Here is a 16,418-nt window from a genome sequence, read left to right on the forward strand (position 1 = left end):
GGAGTACTATCCCACACATAAGCACAAATAAAACATTAACCTCCTTACTACAAACATTCACTTTGATCAGTTTTCAGTTTGCTTGTCTTCCTGATAATGCATGCTATCACTCAATTCCCAAAATACATTAGTCACATGGGTAGGAGTATAAATAAGAACAGCTTGGTATAAATCGAGAGTAGTGATGCACCTTCTCATGCGTGCATATCAAACATTCATTCCCCAGTACATTTTCTAACTTTATGGACTCGTTTTATATATTGGGTGGGCGGAGGAGGTAGATGCCCTTTGGGAAACGTCCTAGGCATGGAAAAAGCTCCGAAAGCGCGTGCACTTGAAGGTTGCCTCAGGTACATTGGGGTTTTGTTAATGCAGCATAATCTGTGACTGACGATTTGTCAAAAGTTACAATCAGTGCGTGTGAATCGTTGGAAATGCGGAGTTGGGTTAGGGACGCTGCAAAGCAGCGCCAGGACAGGAGCCACGTGCAGGAAAGATTAGAAAATGACAGGGTCTCGCGGAACATCGACTGCGCCGAGGGAGAGCCCGTTTCGAGCACGCGCACCAGGTTCGAGGAAGGGAAGCAAGCGCGAGATCGGGACTGTTTAAAGACCGATGCGAATTGGCTCGACTTTGGCGACTCGGTTTCCTCGCTCCACCGGCGAGACAGGGGGAATGGCACGCGTGTCGGTAACCGAGCGGGCGGCAGAAAGCGAGTTTCGTTGCCGGAGGCTTGTTCTCGTGCTCCAGAAGTGAGTGGCATGGATAACGAAGCCGAAGACGATGGCACCGGGGCTCACGGCGCATTGGGCACAAGGCGCAGGTCGGGGCAAGTCGCCGCGGAGCTCGGGCAGGGTGACGGTGCAGGCGGCCCGCACCGGATGGCTGTGGAGCGCGAGCGCGCGAGCGAGCTGCAACGACCGCCCGTCGAATCTGAGGGCACGAGCGGGCTGGCGGTGGGATGCGCGGCGAACGATAGTGCAGTACGGCGCGTGGAAGCCGGTGACAGTTGGCACTTCCTGGAACTGCGCTGGGATCGTGACAACCGTGCGAGCGCGCCGCTGGCAGGCTGGGACAGTGCGGAGCCACTGCGCAAACGCCCGTGTTCCCAACAAGTAAATAAACAAGCGGACATGTCGCACCACACGTACATCATGAAGCCTCCTCATGCCAGCACGGTCCACAATCCTCCAGTTGTACAACCCCAAATAGCAACACCACGCGGACATTCTTTTGATTCACTGAACACATCTTCCGTCAAAAGTTCGGGTAGTTTAGCAAGTGACGAGAAAGTGAGGAAACAGGATGCAAGTAGTGAGGATGAACCACCAAAGTGTTCGAAGGGAGTTTCTAATAACAAAGAGGATCAGTGTCAAGTAAAATGCGACTCATGGAAAGCACCTGATACCTTGAATAAACACCTTTGTACCAAAACTACAAGTAGTAAGAGAATGAACCTGTCAAAGCTGGTGTTAGATCACATAGCACCTTGCATGAATCAGTACGGGTTATGTTTTGTCGATAACTTTTTAGGCAACAAAATTGGCGACAAAATTTTGCAAGAAGTTGTAACTCTCTATCAGAGTGGTAGTTTTGAGGATGGAACACTGGCAGGGCAGAGTACCGCTTCAGATAAAGAAGTTACTGCACCATCTGGCACTTCCAATAAAACTATTCGTGGAGACAAAATAATGTGGGTACAGGGTACTGAGCCTGGCTGTGCATCTATAGGGCTTCTGATGCAAAGAATGGATAAACTTATATTGCATGCTGATGGGAAACTTGGGCACTACAGAATCAGAGGAAGGCACAAGGTCAGTAACTAAAATCTAAAGTAATGATTGAAAATGTTTTTCAATATCAGCATTTTTTCTGTTTCAATAACATAAAATTATGTTTATGTTTCTACAATGTATCCTACAATACATGAACATGTATTTTGCTATTTTGGTTGCATCAGTAAATTACATTAGAATTTTTTTGGTATACTTCTATTAGATCAAATTTAAATTATTCATTAAATACATAGATAACAAGAGGCATTTCCTAAATTAGAATCTGGTGTGTTAATTAAAAATTATAACACAAGAATTGTCAAGTCACACAGTACCATCCAGCTAAGTGTGCCAATACCTCCACCTGCAATAAGGTTGTTGGCTATTGCCAAGTATTACTTGGACTAAAGAGATCAAAGGGTATCGGAAATAAGTAGAACAGACAATTGAATTGGATGATCAGCCGTGATCATACGAGTGTTGGAGCAGGCTTGAAGGGCTGAATGATTTTGGCCCTTCAGTATTTAGAGTGCTAAATCTGAAGTGGTAACTATTGTGGCAGCCACCATTGGCATAGAGGCCGACAAAGTCTGGGTTACTTAGGGATCTGTACCTGCACTCTGGCCTGCTGCTGCAAATATGAAATACTGCAATGAGTTGAAAGTCTTACAACAGCATTGCAACATTGAAAACCGAATCTTTTAAAACTATCACAAATTTCCATTCACAGCAGTATGTTATCCCTGAAGAGGCAAGAGAGTAGAAGGAACAGGTGGGAGAATACCAATTTAAACCAAGTAAGGGCAAAAAGTCTAGTGAGGATCAAAGGGATAGAGTGAAAAGTTTCAGTGGGAACTGAGGAAGATGGATATGAACTGTCAGCATGAATTGAGGGGAAAAGGAAGGGGAAAGAACTATCATAAACTGGGAAAGGAAGAAGAATACTAGGGTAAAATGTGAAAATTGCAATCATGAACTGGAAAAGAGAGCTTACAACAACAGCTTGCATTTCGATAGGTGTTAAAGTGGTAGATTGACCAAAGGCACTTCACAGGAACGTTGTAGACAAAATTTAATATTGGATTATATAAAGATATTTTAGAACAGGTGACCAAAAGTCTGTTCTGAAGTTCTAAGGAGCATTATAACCATAAAGGAAGGTAAGAAAGGAGAGATTAAGAAATAAAAATAGGGATTTTGGGAAAAATTTAGCAGGTCTGGCAGGATCTGTGGAGAGATATTGGACTCAACCTTAACTGTTTATCTCTTCTTCAGAATTGAAGGGGGCTGGAAAACAGTAATTTTTATGTTGTTGTCAAAAGGGAAGCATACCAAGTAGAACAGAGGTAATGGTGCCCAGAGCAAAGATAAAGGGAATGCTAATGGTAGTAGAGAAATATACAGATGCTTCGCACCTCTGCACCCAGCCATTTTATTTGTTTTGAAAATATTTTATTCATGTCATGCATTGTTCTCCATACATCTCATCAACTTATTGTGAATTTTCTCTTTTTCTACCCAAGTCATCACATATGACCAGTTTCAAAATGATCTTAATTATTTGTACAGGAGACTAACTTTGCTCAAATTGTTCAGATTTAGGATTTTTTTTGTTTCATGGAATGTGGACATCATTGGCAAGTATTGACGATTCTTAATTGCCCTTGAACTGACTGACTTGCTCGGCACTTTCAGACAGCAGTAGAGAGCCAACTCATTGTTGTGGGTCTGGGATCATGTGGGCCATACCTGATAAGGATAGAGACAAAAAAAACTGCAAATGCTGGAATCCGAAGTAGACAGACAGGATACTGGAAGAACACAGCAAGCCTGGCAGGTCAGTAGGTGTTGATGTCAATGTTTCAGGTGTAACCCTTCTTCAGGACTGGCGGTGGGTGTGGAGGAAGCTGCAGATAAAGGGGGAGGTGGGGACAGAGTGGTGAACTGGGGATAGGTGAAGACAGGTAGAGGGTATGTCCTGGTTAGTCAGTGGGAGAAATGGATCCGGCTGGTGGCATGGTGCCAGTGTCAGTGATGGGGAGAGTCTGGGAAGGGAGTCAGGGGATGGAAAGGGAGGTTATTTGAAATTGGAGAACTAAATCTTGAGTCCTCCAGGCTGTAGGGTGCCCACGCAGAAGATAAGGTATTGTTCCTCCAATAGGCACTGTGGTTTGTTTTGGCAATGGAAGAGGCCAAGGGAATGGTTGGGGGAAAAATAATGGCGCTGACTGGGAGGTGTGGTTGGCCTCTGCGGACCTGGCTGCGATGCCCGGTGAGTCATTTCCTGAGTTTACGTTCAGTCTCCCCAGTGTAGAGAAGACTACATCGAGAGCCCCTGATGCAATAAACTAGGTTGGAAGAGAGGCAGGTGAACCTCTGTCTCACCTGGAAAGACTGTTTGGGGCCATGGATGGAGGTGAGTAGGGTGGTGTACTGGCAGGTTTTGCATTTTATCTGGTTGCAGGGGTAGGTAGCTGGGAGTTTGGTGGTGGAGATGACGTGAACCAAGAACTGTCAGAGGGAACAGTCCTTGCGGAAGGCTGAGAAGGTTGGGAAGGGAAGATGTTCTTGGTGGTGGGATCTATTTGGAGTTGACAGAAGTGCTTTAGGATGATGCGTTGGATGCGGAGACTATAGGTTAAGGCAAGGAGGACTCTATCCTTATTGCGTTGGGAGGGGGGGGGTTTAGAGCGGTGGAATAGGGAATGAAGGTGGTGTGGCAGCGTGCTGTCTAGATGACGGAGGAAAATCGCGTTGCTCAAAATAGGTGGACATTTGGATGCTCACGAGTGGAATGTCTCCTCATCTGAGTAGATGAGGCAAAGGAATTGGGAGAATGGGATGGGGTTTTTGCAGATACTGGATGGAAGGAGCTGTAGTCCAGGTAGTTATGGGAGTCTGTAGATGTGTAGTTGACGTCTGTCTGGAGACTGTTGCCGGAGATGGAAATGGTGATGTCAAGAAAGGGGAGGGACATATCCAAGAAGTGAATTTGAGGGCAGGGTGGAAGTTGTGGGAGAAGTCAATGGACTGCTTCAGTTCAGCCTGATTGCAGGACGCTGCACCGATACAGTCATCTATGTAACGGCGGAAGAGTTGGAATATGGTGCCTGAAGGTGCTGAAGAAGGACTGTTCGATATGGCCAACAAAGAGGCAGGCATAGCTGGGGTCTATCCGGGCTCCCATGGCCACCCCCTTGATTTGGAGGAAATGGGAGGAGTTGCAGGAAAAGTCTTTGAGGGTGAGGTCCAGTTTGGTGAGGCAGAGGAGGAGGACTGGATGGATCTATTGGAGAAGAAGAACTGGAGGGCCTGGAGGCTGTCCTTGTGGGGTATGGACATGTATAAGGACTGCACGTCCATAGTTAAGGGAAAGCGCTGTGGGCAGGGAAATTGGAAGTTGTTGAAGATATGGAGGGCATGGTTAGTATCGCGGATGTAGGTGGTAAGTGTCTGAACTAAGGGGGAGAGGATGGATTCGAGGTAGGACAAGATGAGTTCAGTGGGGCAGGAGCATGCCAAGACGATGGGTCGGCCAGGATAGCTGGGCTTGTGGACCTTAGGGAGCAGGTAGAACCGGGCAGTACGGGGCTGGGGGTCTATGAGTTTGGAGGCACTAGAGGGACATCACCGGAGGCAATGGTTGCACTGACGGTGTCTCGGATTTGGGCATGATGGGTCGCGGTGGTGTCATAGGCAAGGGGGAGGTAAGATGTGGTGTCGGAGAGTTGGCATTTGGCCTCTGTGATATAAAAGTCCGTCCTCCAGAATACCACCACTCCGCCTTTATCAGTGGATTTGATGGTGAACCAGGGTTATTGTGGAGTGCTGCATGTTCAGAGGGGGTGAGGTTGGAGTGGGTGAGGGGGATGGAGAAATTGAGGAGGCTGATGTCATGTTGGCAGTTTGCAATGAAGTGTTCTAGGGCAGGTAGAAGGTCTTCAGGTGGTGACCAAGTGGAGCTGACAAGGATGGCAGATTTCCTTCCCTAAAGGCCATTAGTTAACCAGGTGGGTTTTCTGCATTAATTGAGATGCAGTTGCTGTGGTGGAATTTGAAGCCATGTTCCCAAAGTGTTAGGCTGGACCTCGAGATTTCTAGTCCAGTGACAGTAGTAGCTCTGTGCTACTATCTCTACCTTCATGACGGAAAAAGGCTAAAATCCCAGAAAATTATACACAAGGTACTTTAAGGAGCGTTATGTAGTGGTATAGCAAGGTGGAAAGGGTGAGAGGTTAAGGAGAAAATTGACATGCTGAAACAACACTTTGGTAAAAAGAACAGATGGCAAATTTAGTAGGTTTGGAAAAAATGGGTTTTCACCTAAAGCAGAACTACATATACATTAATTGTTAGGGGGAATTTCCCTTTTTATTTTACTTTAAGCATTCAATATAATTGTATTCACTATTCATAAAATAATCAATTGCTTTCAGATTGTTGTTCTCTCCTTTTATAAAACTTATATTTATTTTCATGTGGTAATCTACTGTAGCCACAAGATCATTATTTTTAATGCAGTTACACCTCAAGTTTTGCCTTCCGAAATGTCTCTGCCTTTCCATCTCATTTTGTTAATTCACAGGAAGTTGACATCACTGGCAAAGCAGCATTTATTATCTATTTCTAATTACTGGAGAAGGTGGTAGTGTTGCACCATCTTCAACCACAATAGTCTGTGTTTAAGTACTGTTTCAGTTTTGTTCGGGAGGCATTTTCTAGATTTTGACCTGTGCCTTTGAAGGAATGGTGATGTAGTTCTAAATTGGGATAGTGTGTGGTCTGAAGGGGATCTTAGATGGTTGTATTCCCATGCACCAAGTGCACTTGTCCTTCTTGGTCATACGTTTGGTCAGTGCTGACAAACAAAATCGTGAGTTGCACATTGGTACTACAAATTTCAGTCAAGGTTTGCTTGTTGATGCTGGAGGAAGTGAATATTTAAGGTGGTGGACAATGTCTGTGAAGACCCTCGTTAAAACTGATGTGTGATCAAATTTTCAGTCAGTCTCTTTTGGCTAGATCTAATTTCTTTATTTGACAGTACATCTGTGTAGCTCTTTGGGACATCATCTTAAAGTGTCGCTTAAATAAAAGTTGCTGTTACTTCATTATTATACTTGTTTCGTGACAACCAAAAATTAGTCCAGAAAGTGAGACTGAGAGATTTCATTCATGAAAATCTCACTTTGCTTTATTCTAGTACCTTGACGCTGGATTCAGAGTGCTGTACTGTGATTGGAAAATTGGTGCAAATGCACCCTCAAGTTTGTTTAAAATCAAATTGCATTCACCTGCAATTCTTCTAACCTGATCTATTGCATCCGTTGCTCCCGATGTGGTCTCCTCTACATCGGACAGACCAAGCTCAGACTCGGGAACTGGTTCGTGGAGCTTCTGTGTTCTGTATGCTTCAATCAACACCACCTTCCAGTTGCCAGCCATTTCAACTCCCCCCTCCCAAACCCTTAGTGACCTGGCCATCCTGGGCCTGTTCCACTGTCAAAATGAGGCCACACATAAATTGGAGGAACAACACCTCACGTTCTGCCTTGGGAGCTTACAGCCCAATGAACTCACATAGAGTTCATCAACTTCAAAATCTCCCCACCCCCAGCCTCATCCCATGTCCAGCCCTCCCTCTCTCCTCGCCTCCTTGACCTGAGATACCTGTTCATCCTCCTTCTCACTATTCTGCTCCACTCTTTCTACTGACTAATTGGGGGGGAGAAAGTAATGAAAAGCTTATGCTTGAAACATCGATTCTCCTGCTCCTTGATGCTGCCTGACCGGCTGTGCTTTTCCAGCACCACATTCTTTGCCACTGACCAATCTCAGTAACACCTTACCTGCATCCACCTATCATCATTCCACTACCTTCTACCGACCACCCCCCTCCCACCCTTGTTTCTCTCTATTTATTTCTGAGTTTCCTTCCCCTCCCATGTCCTGATGAAGGGTCTGGAAACATCCACTTTCCTGCTCCTCTGTTTTGTCTGACCTGCTGTGTTTTTTCAGCTCAGTGTTTTATCGATGCTGACTTCCAGCATTTGCAGATCTTAAATCTCCAAATTATTTAATCAAAACTGTTATTTCTTTGATAGATATAATATCCTTGAAACACATTTAATGATTACAGAGTCGTAGTGATGTACAGCATGGAAACAAACGCTTTGGTCCAACTCATCTATGTCGACCAGATATCATAAATTAATCTAGACCCATTTGCCAGCACTTGGTCCAAATCCTTCGAAGCTCTTCCTATTCATATACCCATCCAGATGCCTTTTAAATGTTGTAATTGTACAAGCCTCCACCACTTCCTCTGGCAGCTCATTCCATACATGTACCATCTTCTGCATGAAAAAGGTGCCCCTTAGGTCCCTTTTATATCTTTCCCCTCTCACCCTAAACCTATGCCCTCTAGTTTTGGCCTCCCCCACTTCAGGGAAAAGACCTTGCCTACTTACCCTATCCATGCCCCTCATGATTTTATAAACCTCTGTAAGGTCACCCTCAGCCTCCTGTGCTCCAAGGAAAACAGCTCCAGCCTATTCAACTTGTCCATACAGCTCAAATCCTCCAACCTTGACAACACCCTTGTAAATCTTTTCTGAACCCTTTCAAGTTTCACAACATCATTCCTATAGGAGGGAGACCAGACTGTACTACTTTAGAAGATATTTAGTGATCAGTTAATGTTGCTCCTACTTGGAAATACCCAAGAAAGAAGCGAACTTTATTTGTGTTCGCTTCATCATTCATTCATTTTACTAACAGTCAGGGTTTCCCAACTATAACGAAATCGAGTGAATATGTCACCATTTCTTTTCACGGTTCATCTTTCTGCGTTCCGGTTCATACCAAAGGGCTATTGCCTGGTAGGGTCACCCCATGAAACTTTGTCTACATGCTGTGCTGAAATTCCTCAATGGCGGTTTGCTCCTCCCACTCCCACATTCTGCACGTCGCTTCCAGTGACTAAGAGCACGTCATTGCCTGAAGCTCAACATGCAGTATACAGGCTAAGTTTAATATAGTTGGTGCTGGAAAGACAGATTTAGAATTGAGGTCCCGGTATTTCTGCGATCTTAAGTCATCTGAGATACAGAAAATATTACTAAGATTCTGAACCAGAGGCGGAAGCCGCGATATTAGTGAGAGCAAGAAATCTTGCAAGCTCACTGATTCGGGGTTACTCAAAACTTGCAGTGATTGGAAAAGTACCATTCTGGATCCTCTGATAGGATTCGATTTACGATTTCACAAGATGGTTTTAAATCTTGAGAAGCTAGTGAGGGAGAGCGTCGTACCTCGTTTAAATGAACACGGTTATTATTACATTGATAATTTTTTGGGAAGTGCAGTCGGAGATTGTGTTTATGAAGAAGTTCGTAACTTGCATTCTGTAGGAACGTTACGAGATGGGCAATTGGCCGGTCAAAGAGCTGGTTACTGCAAGAGACATCTACGGGGTGATCAGATCGCTTGGGTGAGAGGAGTCAAGGACAGATGTTATGCGATAGACTTCCTTCTTTCGTTACTAGATAAGCTTATTATTCTTTGTGAAGGAAAACTCGAGAATTACAATATAAAAGATAGATCCCAGGTAAGTTCTCTGGATACATTCGGATTATCCGGTTTGTATGAGTTTGACTGAGTTAATTAACCAGTGAGGTTAAAATGGGTTGTTACAAATGTTTGAAGTACTTACAGAAAAACTGATTTGAGAAGCTGTCATCAACTGCAGTGTCCAGTGTAATATCTTAAGTTTAAAAGAGATTTTGTGTAGAGAAGCAGTATTGCACCCCCCCCCCCCTCCCCCCGCCCGTTTCATAAGTGTTATATTTGAGCAGAAACTTTTTAACATCTGAATGTAGAAACAGGTTTCATGATCTTGTGAATGAGGTAAGGACAGAGCATGAGAATGATTTTTTTCTTAATTTGATTCATTTTGAGGAGGTAGTACCTCAATCACACTGATTCATACATAATTTGGAGGTGCTGGTGTTGGACTAGAGTGTACAAAGTTAAAAATCACAACAGATTTATTTGGAAGTGCTAGCTTTCAGAGTGCTGATCCTTCACCAGGTGGTTGTGGAGTATAAGATTGTAGGATTCAGAACTTATAGCAAAAGTTTACAGTGTGCTGTAACTGAAATTATATATTGAAAAAGACCTGGATTATTTGTCAAGTCTCATCTTTTGGAATGGGCATGTTTCATATGTAAATTCCAGAACTTTCTCAAAGTTACTTACATAAATCCGCGTCAGATTCTGTAAATTCCTTTTTTAGATTAGAATCAGTCTGATCATTGGGGCACAGACAACCTCACACCTTCAGTGCATTATCTGGGCCAATATGGCACCTATTGTTGAAGTTCACTTGAGAATGTAACTTTAAGAAAATTCTGGAATTTACATATGCAGGACCTGAGACCAACATGCCCATTCTAAAAGATGAGAGACTTAACAAACAATCCAGGTCTTTTTCAATATATAATTTCAGTTACATCACACTGTAAACTTTTGCTATAAATTCTGTGTCCTACAACCTTATACTCTACAACCACCTGAGCAGCATTCCGAAAGTTAGTGCTTCCAAATAAACCTGTTGGACTATAACCTGGTGTTGTGATTTTTGATTAGATTCCTAAATACATCACTAAGCTAAGGACAGAAGCTGTAAAAAAAGTGATGGCCAACATGAGCTAGATTCCCCACTTGGTGTTTTTACTAGAAGTTATAAAAGATATGTTAGTATTATATACTATAAGGGCAATTTGTACCACATTATTTTTTCTAAGTGTTAGGAATCAAAATTAACAGAAATATGAGCAAAGTATTTTCAGGTATGAAAGATGTGAGAAATATTGTTATTGAGGTATTTCCACAGTAGGCTGTGGAAAGTGACCCCAGAAAACTAATTAAGGCAAAATTGTCAGTTTGGATCAAAGGAACAAACATCTAAACTAGTTGCAGAATCTTAGTGTGGAATGGACTTTTAAATAGAATAACAAGCAAAAACCATGTAATAGCAAAATCTTAATTGTTCTAAAGCACCTTTATTAAGATAGCAACATGTGGCAAGATAAAATTGAAATAGAACTATGCAAGGAGATATTAGAGCTGATGCAAAAGTTGGTCAAAGAGAACTTAGTTGAAGGAGGCCAGAGAAGTCAAAAGGCAGACAGATAATGGAGGGGATTTATTATATTCTGATTATTCAGTTCCAGAGACATAGTGCCATGTTTATGCTACTAGGCCTAAGTGACCATAACGTATTTGGAAGCTGCTAAATAATCAGGTTGGGACCATGCATTTCACCATTGCATAGGGAGGGCAACCACAAGAACCTGCCCAACATTGATAACTGGAGTTGAGATTGATAAAGGGCTTTTTGAAGAACATTATGAGATTTTGATGGGATTGTATAGTCTACGTGTTGGGTCAGAGTTAGATCAGGTATGCTGTATAGAAGTAGATACAGTGGGGAGTCTGATATAACCGGCCCCAACAAATTAGTTGGGCCTATAAAAGGGAGAAGGTTTCAAATACGAAACTTGGGCATTTTGTTTTCACAAGTCACAGGAAGAGGGGTCACTAAGTACTCAGGCAATACAGGGATGACCATGATTTTGACAAATGGGTGGCATGTGAGGAAGGTCAAGGCTTCCAAACAATTGGGGTGCCACCTGAATGCAAGGATGGCATCAGTTTGCAATGAGGAGCAATACCTTCCACAGGAAAGGTAGATCCCTGGACATAAGAATGGCAGAGGAAAGGAACTAGGAGTAGGGGTGTTATATGCTTGTTTACCCTGCGTGGATAAAAAGTAACTATAGTTAGTTTTACATTTGTTATTGGGAAAAAAATGTTAGAGTTAGTTAGAAAGGATGTAATAGCAGAGTATATGGAAATGTGTATTTTACAAAGGAAAAATAATCCCTTCAACCTTGAAAATTCTTTGAGGAGGTATCCAGCAGGTTAGATAAAGAAGACGCAGTAAAATATATGGATTTATACTTGGATTTTCAGAAGGCATTTGGCAAGATACTATGCGTTAGACTACTTAAGAAGAGTCCATCGTGTCGGTAGTACATTAGCATGAATAGAGTATTGGCTAATTAATAAAAGACATAGTTGGGATAAAGGGGCACATTTAGTATAGCAACCTCGAACAGCTGGAGTGTCATAAGGATCAGTACTGGGGTCACAATTATTACAATATATTAATGACTTGAAAGTGAATGCCAAATTTACAAGTGGCAGAAAAGTAGGTGAGAAGGCAAGTAATGAGCATGATACAGAATCTGTAGATCGAAATAGTCAAGTGAGTAGGCAAAAATTTGACAGATGGACATAATATAAGAAAATAGGAGGCTATGCACTTTGGTCAGAAAAATAAAGAAGCTGAATATTATTTAGATTGAGAGATTGAGAAAGACTACAGAAAGTTACAGCATAGAGTAGAGTATAAAAAAAGGAAGTATTGCTAAAACTGTATGAGGCAGTCGTCAGACCACACTGGATTACTGTGAACAGTTTTGGATCCCCTAACTAAGGAAAGATTATAATAATTGCCTTGGAAGCAGTGCAAAGACAGTACACATGGAGAGACTGTCTTATGAGGAGAAGTTGAGTAGGTTGGATCTGTATTTATTGGAATTTAGAAGAATGAAAGGTGACCTTTTGAAACAGAAGATTCATAGCAGATTTGACAAGTTGGTTCTCCTCATGTGAGAGTTTAGGAACAGAGGACATGATTTCAGAATAAGGGGTCATGCATTAAGAGAGATATAAGGGGGAATTCCTTCTTTCAGTGGGTAGTTAATTTGTGGAACTCTTTACCACAAAGGGCTGTATTCAAGGTCGACATAGATTTTTAATCAGTAAGGGAATGAAGGGTTATGGGAAAAGTCAAGGAAGCAGAGTTGTGGATTCAGATCAATCCTGATCTTATTGAATGACGGAACAAATGGGCTGAATGAGCTGCTTCCCCTCTAATGCCTTATGGTCTTTTGAGTACTCTGCTGGCCTGTATGGCCAGTGCCAAAATTGGACAGGAGCGTGTGCTGCAAGAATAATTTTTTATAAGTGATTGGGATGTGAATATAGGAGGTATGGTTAGTAAGTTTGTGGATGACACCAAGGTTGAACAGTGAAAAGGTAACCCAAGAGTACAAGGGGACCTTGATCAGATGGACCGTGGAACCTCAAGTTTAATTTAGATAAATGTGATGTGTTGCATTCTGCAAAGGCAGAGCAGGCAGGACCTGTATGGGTTCTGGGGAGAGTTGCCAAACAAAGACCATGGGGGCAGGTTAATAGTTCCTTGAAAGTGGAATCGCAGGTAGACAGGGCAGTGAAGTAGGCGTTTGGTAACGCTTGCCTTTATTGGTCAGTGCATTGAGTATAGGAGTTAAGATGTCATGTTGCAGCTGTACAGGATGTTGGTTAGGCCACTTTTAAAATACTGCATTCAATTCTGGTCTTCCTGCTATAAGAAAGGATCTTGTGAAACCTGAAGGGGGTTCAGAAAAGATTTACAAGGATGTTGCTGGGATTGAAGGGTTTGAGCTATTGGGAGAGGCTGAATAGACTGGGACTACTTTCCTTGGAGCTTTGGAGACTGAGGTGTGACCCCTATAGAGGTTAACAAAATCATGAAGGGCTTGGATAGGTTGAATGGCCAAGGCCTTTTTCCTAGAGTCGGAGAGTCCAAAACTAAATGACATAGGTTGAAGGTGAGAGGAGATAGATTTAAAAGGTACTTGAGAGGCATCTTTTTCACGCAGAGGGTGGTGTGTGTATGGAATGAGCTGCCAGAGGAGGTGGTGGAGGCTGGTCCGATTACAACATTTAAAAGGCATCTGTATGGGTATATGAATAAGAAGGGTTTAGAGGGATATGGGCTAAATGCTGGCAAATGGGACTAGATTTATATAGAATAGCTGGTCAGCATGGATGAGTTGGACCAAAGGGTCTGTTTCTGTGCTGTATATCTCTATGACTGTAGGATGCAGGAGGAGGAGAGGTTGTGAGTTGCCTTCACTGACTGAATAGGAAGCAGAGAGTAGAGGGGGTTAGTAATTTGGGAGGGTGAGTTGGCTGCGAACCACTGAGTGAACATGATACTTGAAATAATGAGAGTTGTAGTCTATGACCTTTAGATTAGATTAGATTATTTACAGTGTGGAAACGGGCCCTTCGGCCCAACAAGTCCACACCGCCCCGCCGAAGCGCAACCCACCCATACCCCTACATTTACCCCTTACCTAACACTACGGGCAATTTAACATGGCCAATTCACCTGACCTGCACATTTTTGGACTGTGGGAGGAAACTGGAGCACCCGGGAAACCCACGCAGACACAGGGAGAACGTGCAAACTCCACACAGTCAGTCGCCTGAGGCGGGAATTGAACCCGGGTCTCTGGCGCTGTGAGGCAGCAGTGCTAACCACTGTGCCACCGTGCCACCCACCTTTGGTGAGAAGCATTTGCAGTGATAGAGTTAGTGAGTGGTGGCCATGTCAGTATGAGGTAGCAAAGATGGTATTTAATTTCACAGAGCAAAGAAGATCAAAACCTTTTTCCTGAACCAGGACACTGCATTTACCCTGCCTCTGTCTGAGTCCAGGCTGTCTCTCTGGTGCTATGGCCTTCTTTACCAGCACTGCTCTCCTCTCCACCATCCAACTTCTGCACGCACTCAGCACCTTTATATCTCAGCCATTGAAATGAGGCACTAACCTTCCTTTCCTGGCCATTTCCTTGGGGATAATGATGCACAGCCACAGTATGAAGGGAAGTTCGTGTTTTGCAGCAAAGAAGTGCAGTGAAGCTAATTGTTTTTAATATGACACCTTAGCTTCTCCTATCACACAAGTCTGTGAAACAGGCACCAAAGAGGCTAACCACATCACTAATAAGACGAAGAGTGGCTGTTTGCATGAGAAAAGTCGATGTGGGCCATGGAAGACTGGCTGCCATAAATCCCTCTTGCCAAGTTGGGAAAATTCAGCCCATTGTATTTCACTTACAAGACTAGTTCTACTGAGTATGAATTTTTAAAATCTGTTTAACTGGATTTTTCCACCTTTAACCAGTTATAACATTTAACTTGAGCTTTTTTCCCTTTAAACTGTTCATAGATATTTTGTTATGTAACGATCATTTTAAAGATACGTAAATATACATATCGCTGAATCTTTTTTTTTTGGCTAAGTGCGAGTTGCATCAAGTTTGGTGGAGTGATTCTGGCCATGAGGCTGAATGGATTTCCTTGCCCTATTTTGTTAAACTTGATATTAAGTGAGGTTTTTAACCCTTATGGCAAGTATCATGTCCAATTTCCATCATGTCTTGCAGCACACTATTCCGGAGCAACTCGCTACTCACCAGTCACTCTAAATTGATTGTCATCCCTGCCACTGTTGGCATATTTATAGAGTCCAGTTGGACAATTTGTCAGTCTGGAGGTACTTTGCATGGTTCCTGACATCTGCACCAAAAATGATAGAAAGGGTGAAATTACTATCCTGCTTTATTGGCATGGCCCTGCAGCTCCTCTTGGCTTTGATGCATTGGTGGGACTTATTCGTCTCAAACGATCAGCTGTGGAGAACATGACACCAGACCATGCTAGCCTGGTGTGAAGTTGCCACTGAAGTTAGCAGTCGCAGCCAATTGGAGGAATGCCCAGCACTTGAGGAAGAAGGTCAATGTGCTTCTCTATTCTATCAGCTTCTCTCCGATTGCTCACCTTCACTCTATCTTTGCTACTGGACTCACCTCCCACCTAGGCTTATGCTCTATCACTCCCACTAATGCTTACAACATCATCCCCACTTGCCCTCACCCACCTCAATGTTTGACACCATTAACCGTGCTGTCACCCTTTGTGTGCCAAACTCCTCACTTAGGAAAACTCCCCACCTGCACCAACAATAATAATTATGCCACCCACTTCCATCTTCCATAATATTTGCCCTTCTGTCATTCCAGGAGTTAAACAGCTCAAAGTAGGGCAGTAAAAGTCAAAATAGGTGATGTGTTGCCCATCATTTGGCTCCTCACCCATTATTAGTAGTGGATCATGACTGTGACCATCTAGAGTAGGATTTGGAGTGATATATAAGGATGCCCTTGACTTAATGTGCCAGGATCCCCGAAGTGAAGACTATCCTTCTTGACTAGACTGAGGTCAGCTGGCAATTGTTGCAAACTTCCCGACTTTGTCTGAGCTAACTGGCATGTCACCATGTTACTGCTCTCTTGAAACATGGTATTTCTGACTGAGGCAGCAATGCACAAAACGGCAAGGCAATACAAGGCAGGGAAGCTACACACGCCCAGGTAGGCTCTGAGTGAAAGAGTCTATGACAGCAAGCAAAATGCTGGAGATGTAGCCTGGTTCTGTCCACAGCTAGGTGCATGTCCCTGAATGCAAAGTGCCCTTGCTACATCATTACAGTGACAATTGCTGGGATAACTCAAGGTACATCATTGAAGTGCAAAGGTGTGCCATGAGAGATCACAGAGGCTGGTACATGTCGAATGCCAATGTCTGTGAACTACCAAACTGCTCCTGAGACTATCATTGAAAGGAGGACTGGTGGCGGCACTGTGCCCCAATCAC

The 16,418-nt window shown here is 43.4% G+C and overlaps 1 protein-coding gene across 3 annotated transcripts in view; it reads left to right on the forward strand.

Moving 5' to 3' along the window:
* The first annotated feature begins 202 nt into the window (after positions 1-202).
* egln3 (egl-9 family hypoxia-inducible factor 3) overlaps positions 203-16,418 on the forward strand; it is a 44,445-nt gene continuing 28,229 nt past the window's right edge. For 2 of the 3 annotated variants that reach the window (XM_043697883.2, XM_043697882.2), the window contains exon 1: positions 203-1,814. In XM_043697883.2, the coding sequence (XP_043553818.2) occupies positions 435-1,814 (1,380 nt within the window). In that variant the 5' untranslated portion in view covers positions 203-434. Of the gene's footprint in view, positions 1,815-8,794; positions 9,385-16,418 lie in introns of those variants that run through there. The other variant, XM_043697884.2, reaches the window with a different exon arrangement.

This window comes from Chiloscyllium plagiosum, unplaced genomic scaffold (assembly GCF_037043375.1).
Source record: "Chiloscyllium plagiosum isolate Xiang-an unplaced genomic scaffold, Cpla_swu_hap1 HiC_scaffold_8, whole genome shotgun sequence".
Taxonomy (NCBI): Eukaryota; Metazoa; Chordata; class Chondrichthyes; order Orectolobiformes; family Hemiscylliidae; genus Chiloscyllium; species Chiloscyllium plagiosum.